At 34.5% G+C, this 7,209-nt stretch overlaps 1 protein-coding gene across 1 annotated transcript; it reads left to right on the top strand.

Moving 5' to 3' along the window:
- Positions 1-1,001: 1,001 nt before the first annotated feature.
- LOC107458069 (uncharacterized) lies at positions 1,002-5,922 on the top strand. Its single transcript, XM_016076284.3, has 9 exons — positions 1,002-1,140; positions 1,660-1,961; positions 2,112-2,228; positions 2,562-2,755; positions 2,845-2,950; positions 3,045-3,192; positions 3,711-3,817; positions 4,895-5,061; positions 5,498-5,922. The coding sequence occupies exons 2-9, from the start codon at positions 1,898-1,900 to the stop codon at positions 5,789-5,791; spliced, it is 1,197 nt and encodes a 398-aa protein (XP_015931770.1). The 5' UTR covers positions 1,002-1,140; positions 1,660-1,897; the 3' UTR covers positions 5,792-5,922.
- Positions 5,923-7,209: the final 1,287 nt, after the last annotated feature.

Raw genomic sequence — 7,209 nt, 5'->3', positions numbered from 1 at the left:
TTCTGTTTCGTCGTCCATTGATGCCTCACGCCTTCCAGCAGCCGCGTCTCTCAACGTCGCCGTTCTCAGCAGCCGCGTCATTCTCGACACTGTCGATCTATCTCATCAGTCAAATCGTTCTCAGCGCTGTGGTTCTCCGTCGTTCTCAGTGGTGCTCCATCGTTCTTAGTCTCTCCGCCTCTGTCATTGCATCTTCCAATGGAGCCTCAGCCTCAGCTATGATTTGTTCAAATTTTGTTTTGATTTCTTATTTATTCTGATTTTTTCTGAACGTTTTTTTTCTATTCTGAGTTCTAATTTTTTTGTCGTGTGACTTGATGATTTTTATGTTCGTTATGATATTGGTTATTGGTTCCGATTTTCTGATTGTGGTTACGATGGTTTTCAATTTGATATGATTATTGGTTCTGATTTTCTATTTTTGTTCTGATTATTGATTCTCTACTGTTTTTTATTCTGATTTTTTTTTTGTTATGATTCTTTATTGTTTTGTTCTAAAAGGAGTGGTAAAAATGACATTGGGTATGAACTATGAAGATAAATTTTCCAAAGACGTGTTTGAATATTACCTTCCTTACTAATTAAGTGAGGAATTCCTTATGATACAGAGGGGCCAGGCTGTTTTAATAGATCACATCAGATACTTTTTGTCCTAAAATATAACCATAACAAGAATATAAACTAAACAGAAGTTACAAGCACATCAGCCTCTATACGTGATCTGCTCCACAAAATACAAATTGAAAGAACATAGCTAATTTTACTCAAGCAAGAATTATATTGAAATCCTATGTAAGTTTGGTGGTTTTCTTCTTTATTAGCCCCCTATTTTTCATAACAAAACATAAAAGAGGCAAGGGAACTTGATCCCTTCAGATTTTCCCTTTTAAATCTATAATAATTGCATTTGTAATACTTCGTGGCCGAATAGTTAAACTTCAGCAAGACATTGTCTCCAAACCCTCAATATTCACTTTCTATACTGCAGGTCAAATAAGGAGAGCAATTTCACAATTTTAAAGGATAAATGTTCTTATCTGCAACTTTGTGGGAAATAGAACATACAAGGCATACTTATGGGCTCAGCTATTTTATTGACAAGATAAATATTTTATGCAGAGGAATAGAAACTTTAAATTGGTATGCTCTCCTGTTGTTCGGTGTTTGTATTCCCTCTTAAGCTATGCTACATAGGCATAGACTACATATATTTAATTTCTTATTCTCTAATTATTGGTTCTCTACTGTTTTTTATTCTGAATTTTTTTCTTGTTATGATTCTTTGCTGTTTTGTTTTGAAAAGAGCGGTAAAGATGGCATTAAGCATGAAGATTTTCTGCAGAACATTTTTTTCTTATTAGTGTAAAACCGAAAAACCGAACCAAACTGATCCATTTTTAATTGGTTCGGTTGGTCTCACAAAAAATACTGAACCAAACTAAATCGAATATTTTATGTATGATTGGTTTGGATGGTTTTTTCTGAAAAACCGAAACAAACCGCAAACTAAACACCCTTAATTATGCATATGGCTGAAGATCTATCTATAGTTTTTAAGTTTGAAATTCAAATCCAATTATTTAGTCTGCTTATAGTGTTATTATTTGTCTATGTTTATATAAATTCTATTGACTATTTTATATTTTTTTATTTATGTAGGATTGAGCCAACCGATTGAACCAGTGATCCAGCAATTGATTTAGTGATTCAGTAGCCTGACCGGTTCGGTTTTGACAACTATGCTTCAGAGTCTCCGACTCACCGTTCTCCTCCTTTAGCTGCTGGTCCAGCAACACTTCAACAGGGAAACAACCCTTTCGATCTCCGTTTGCCATAAATCCCAACCATTGCTGGAATTTGTTTCTCCTATCGCAAAGTTCTGATCTAATTCACCCCCATGGCAAAGGGTAAAGCAACTTCAGAGCTCAACATCGCTATTATTCACCCTGATCTCGGCATAGGTATTTAGCCCCATTATCCTCCAAGCGCTAATAATTCTATTTATGATCAACAATTTCATGGCTTAAGTTCCTTATATTTGATTTGGTTTTATGATAAATACTTGTAGTTGATTGGACTTCGATTCTTCTATAATCTTGTTTTTTTGGTAGGTGGAGCTGAAAGATTGATTGCGGATGCAGCTGTTGAGCTTGCTTCCCATGGCCATAAAGTTCATATTTTTGCTGCACACCATGATAAAAATCGATGCTTTGAGGAAACTATTTCTGGTGATTCTCTCTCTCTCTCGCACACAAACAAACATGGGATTGGGAACTTCTTTCCTAGTCCTGGTTTATTGCATTATCCTTCAAAGTAAATTATTTTCTAACCAAAGGTTCCTGCTTGAAGTGATGCATAAAGCAGTTTCAATCTATGTAACAGTATTTTTAATGATACATTCTCATCCATATTGATCATTAATTTACAATTTTACATGTTTATGATAAACTATTTCTAAGGGTTGCTCCTGGCTGTTTATGTGTCTCAAACTTACTTGTACTTTAATGGCAGAGTTGTTGTGTTGCCCTTGAGATATGGTTTGCCTTGTGATTGTGTTTCAGGTACCTTTCCAGTTACCGTGTATGGTTCCTTTCTTCCCCGGCATGTATTCTACCGTCTTCATGCATTGTGTGCTTACCTCCGGTGCCTATTTGCTGCTTTCTGTATGCTTTTTTTGTGGCCTTCGTTTGATGTTATAATTGCTGATCAGGTCTCCGTAGTCATTCCCATCTTGAAACTTAAAAGATCAGCAAAGGTAGAAACAAATAAGTCCAAAGAATAGTGATCTTGAAACTTCGAGGTTTGACATATTCATAGTGATTCATTTGTTTGTTTCCTTGGTAGATTGTATTCTATTGTCATTTTCCTGACTTGTTGCTGGCTCAACATACCACTTTCCTCCGGAAGTTGTATCGGACACCGATAGACTATGTAGAAGAAGTAACAACTGGTTGAACTGTGTCCCTGTTTGATCTATTTCTCTGAAATTCTTTACTCACATATGTACTGAATTATGGACCTTATGAAACATTTTCAAATTTCAGGAATGGCTGATTTGATACTTGTTAACAGCAACTTCACTGCTTCAACTTTCGCGAATACTTTTATACATCTCAATGCCAAAGGGATTCGACCAGCTGTTCTGTACCCTGCAGTTAATGTGGATCAGTTCAAAGAACCCAATTCCTTTAAGTAAATGACATGTTTATAGATATATGTTGCTTTTTTTATTGTTGAAATGTTGAGCTGACTCTGAATGAAACCCATATAACAACAAAGCCTCGTCCCACTAGGTGGGGGCGGCTACATGAAACAAACGACGCATTGCGCCCATAATATAACATGTCTACAGAGAGACTGTTGACACGTAGATCTTCTTTGATCACTTCATGGATGGTCTTTTTAAGTCTTCCTCTTGTATTCGCCACCTGTCCACCTTCCATCTCATCCACCCTTCTAATAGGGTGCTCTGCTAATCTTCTTCTCACATATTCGAACCACCTGAGACGAGATTCTACCATATTTTCTACTATAGGCGCTACTCCAACTTTCTTATATCTTCATTTTTTATTTTGTCCATACGTGTCTGATCGCTCATCTATCTCAGCATCCTCATTTCTGCCACACGTAACTAATGAAACCTATATAGCCATTTGTATGATATTATATAATATATTAGTCTTAGTTTTGTGTTGTATATGTTGTTGCAGGCTGAACTTTCTTTCCATTAACCGCTTTGAAAGGAAGAAGAACATAGAATTAGCAATTTCAGCTTTTGCTATGCTTGATTCGCCTGAAGCTTCTTTGACTATTGCAGGTGAGCATCTTTTGCTTATGACTTTTGTATTCCTGATGATAGATCCATAGATATCATGGTTGATTTTACATGCATTATCCTTGGGACTATATTTAGGGATTTATATGCCTTAGACTGGAGTGTGCTATATTGGTATCTGCAATATATAAATGACTGTTAAGGGAACTATCTTTGCTGTGTTGTGAGGTTCTAGAATTATTTTATCTCTATGCTGGTTAGCTTATGTGTTGAGTTTGTTTCTGTGAGTAAAGAGACTATTGTTTTACACAATGGTGTTTGGAGGTGTATCATGTTTTGTAAATTATCGGGCAACAATTTCTCAATCACCTGTAGTAGGTAGCATTTGTCATAGGGTTTCAATTCATTCATTTCATAATTGATGTAGAAACGGCATCAACATATTGTCTGGCATCATTGTTGACCTTTTATTTATAATGAGTTAGTTAGTAGTAGGTATTGTAAGTTCTTAAATATTGTTTAAGAGAAGAAGTTAAGATGTATTGTTAAAGATTTGTTGCTTCATATTGTTATGCACTATTAGATCATATACTTTTCTCTTGGATAGTGAATAGACAGCAAAAAAAAATGAAACTTAATTTATTTTCATAATTTATGGCACAAATTTATTTTTCTAATATCAGAGAGTCAAAGAAGTGGATTCATTCAAATCTTGAGCTGGAAATATGAGGAATGAGCAAATCTTGTGAAAATTAATTTATTACATGTTAATGATATAATTAAATCATTTCTTGTTACTCTGTTCTTATGTTTGTGTAACAATAATGTAACTCAACTCAAACTTGAGATACTAATCCAGGTATTTAGTTGAGAGGAAAAATATCAACTAGGTAAAAATATGCAGCACTACGCTTCATGACTTCATCCATGTAGCCGACCTACCTAGTAAGATAAGATAGACCACGCTAAGAAAATAGCCTAGAGGTGCATAAAATAGAAACTTTTCTTACTAGTATTGTACAATAGTCCTAAGTCTGAACTGTCCATATCATAATTATTTCATGCATTTCATGTTGGAGCACGTTTAGATGCAAAATCAGTTGTCAAAAATTGTTCTAGGTGGCTTTGACATACGATTGAAGGAGAATGTGGAATACTTAGAAGAGCTTAAGGCTCTAGCTGAAAGAGAAGGTGTCTCTAATAGAATAAGATTCATCACCTCTTGCTCTACCACTGAAAGGAATGCCCTACTATCGGAATGCCTGTGTGTCATTTACACTCCAAAGGTTTGGGAAACATTGTAAAAGAAAATTTTAGGTGTTTTCTTGAGACAAAGAATTTTCTTCCTTTGATCTATACATTATTTGCCACATTAGTGAATATGTCACCCTTATTGCCAAGGTTTTAAATTGCAGTTGTGGTTGTTGCACTTGCGGTTATTATGTCGATTATGATTCAAGGCACATTGTGCCAGTTGGTGTTTGTGGTTTAAGGGGGGGAGGGGGGGTTGAATATGTGTAACACTGCAATTACAGGGTGGTGCAGTTGTGGAAAGACTACAACTGCAATTTAAAATCGTGGTTGTCCACCTAGCCACCGGTATTCACTGATGTGGCAATCAGTGTATGGATCAAAGCTCATTTACTTGAGGAGCACCAAAGAACTCTTTTTCATGAAGTTGGATGAAGAAAAGTTGGTCTTACGTAATATACTTTGATGCAGGATGAGCATTTTGGCATTGTTCCGGTGGAGGCGATGGCGGCATACAAACCTGTTATTGCATGCAATAGTGGTGGACCATTGGAGAGTGTGAAGAATGATGAAACAGGATTCCTTTGTGATCCTATACCAGAAGAGTTTTCTTCTGCAATGGCTAAATTCATAAAAGATCCCAAAGAGGCTGAAAGAATGGGTAGAGAAGCTAGAAAGCATGTCGTTGATTCATTCTCCACACACACTTTTGGCCAAAGTTTAAATAGGTATATAGTTGACATTCACAGAGGAAAAGAGGACTAATGTCACCTTTTTGAATCAAATTTATTTTCCAACATGGTATATAACATGATTTTGATACGCAAAATTGTTCAATTGATGATCATTCAACATGATCTTAGTTCACTTGGTTAACCATCTTATAAGTGTTGGAATTTTGGATCTTTTCTAATATAAAAGTAACCAAGTATAATAGTATATATAGAAATTGCGATGGTACGAAAAAATATACAGATTTTGCTGAATTTCAAATAAACAATAATAATTTCCTTGTAAATAAAATAAAATCTGCTCCAAATTTGAATTTCATCTGTTTATATAATTTGTATGTGGGAAGACAAATAACAAAAGTTGAAATAAGCCAATGAGCTTTTAGGGATGATCATGAATCGGGTGAAATCAGGTTTGATGTGATCCAGACCTGATCCGAAATATATACTGAGCCTATTTGTTAGACCAAAATCCGACTCTAGACCCAATGAAATCTACACACTTTTGGGTTACGATTATATTGGGTAAAAATCGGGTGAAAATTGGGTCGATAACATTACATTACCTTGATACCTTTTTGTAAGCTAGCATGTGAAAATATTCAAATTTCCAAGACTCCAACTATTATTTGCCATGCTAAAATTCACTTAGAAAAATATAACAAGAATCAACCAACCATTCTCTAAAATTAAAACATAACAACAATCAATACTAATATTGTCTAATAATACCAAATATATAAATCAATACAAATAACATAATATTGTGCATTAGTCTAAAGTCTTATGTATTTTAAACATAAAATATTAACTTATAATCTTATAATGACTAATAACACAAAATATTAAGATTTACAATACTTAAATTTCACATAAGAATAGCCATCATCCATCACTAATAACACAAAATATTAATTGAGTGTGATGACTGGGCCACTGGGCCGGGTTCGGGTGACCCGAACTATGGTCAAGACCCGACCCGAAATAATGATCGGTCTATTTTTGAGACCCTTATCCGGCTCTAAACCCAATGAAATCACATCAAATTAGCCCCTAAAATGTTCGGTGTCGGACTGGGTCTTCGGGTTGGGCCATGCATACCCCTACGAGCTTCAAAAGTAACTTTTTTTAACTTTTGACTTATGAAAAGTAGTAGTATTAATGTTTAGTGCAATTTTCAAAACCAAATTGCGGTTTTCTAAGAAGCTATTTAGGAGTTTATAGAGAAGTTAAAAAAAATGAGTTCTCTCATAATACTACTATTTTTTACCATATTTTTATAAAATAAGCACTTTTAGAACTAAAAATTCAAATACAAAATAACTTATTTATAAGCTACTTTTAATATAGTCACAAGTTTAATCACCCGTGCTATGTACGTGATAAAATTAAAATTATAATTTTAAATTATTTTGTTAAAATTAATTTAAATTATAATAATTTGATTAATAA

The sequence above is a fragment of the Arachis duranensis genome, chromosome 7 (genome assembly GCF_000817695.3).
Source record: "Arachis duranensis cultivar V14167 chromosome 7, aradu.V14167.gnm2.J7QH, whole genome shotgun sequence".
NCBI classification, from domain to species: domain Eukaryota; kingdom Viridiplantae; phylum Streptophyta; class Magnoliopsida; order Fabales; family Fabaceae; genus Arachis; species Arachis duranensis.
Note: the sequence above shows the minus strand (reverse complement) of the source record. Positions and strands in the feature narration are given on the sequence as shown.

What these genes read in the sequence shown, in the direction of transcription:
- LOC107458069 (XM_016076284.3), top strand. Translation starts at nt 1,898, where the DNA reads ATGGCAAAGGGTAAAGCAACTTCAGAGCTCAACATCGCTATTATTCAC. An exon ending in TCACCCTGATCTCGGCATAG is followed by an intron (nt 1,962 to 2,111) that starts GTATTTAGCCCC and finishes TTTTTTTGGTAG; the next exon opens with GTGGAGCTGAAAGATTGATT. An exon ending in CTTTGAGGAAACTATTTCTG is followed by an intron (nt 2,229 to 2,561) that starts GTGATTCTCTCT and finishes ATTGTGTTTCAG; the next exon opens with GTACCTTTCCAGTTACCGTG.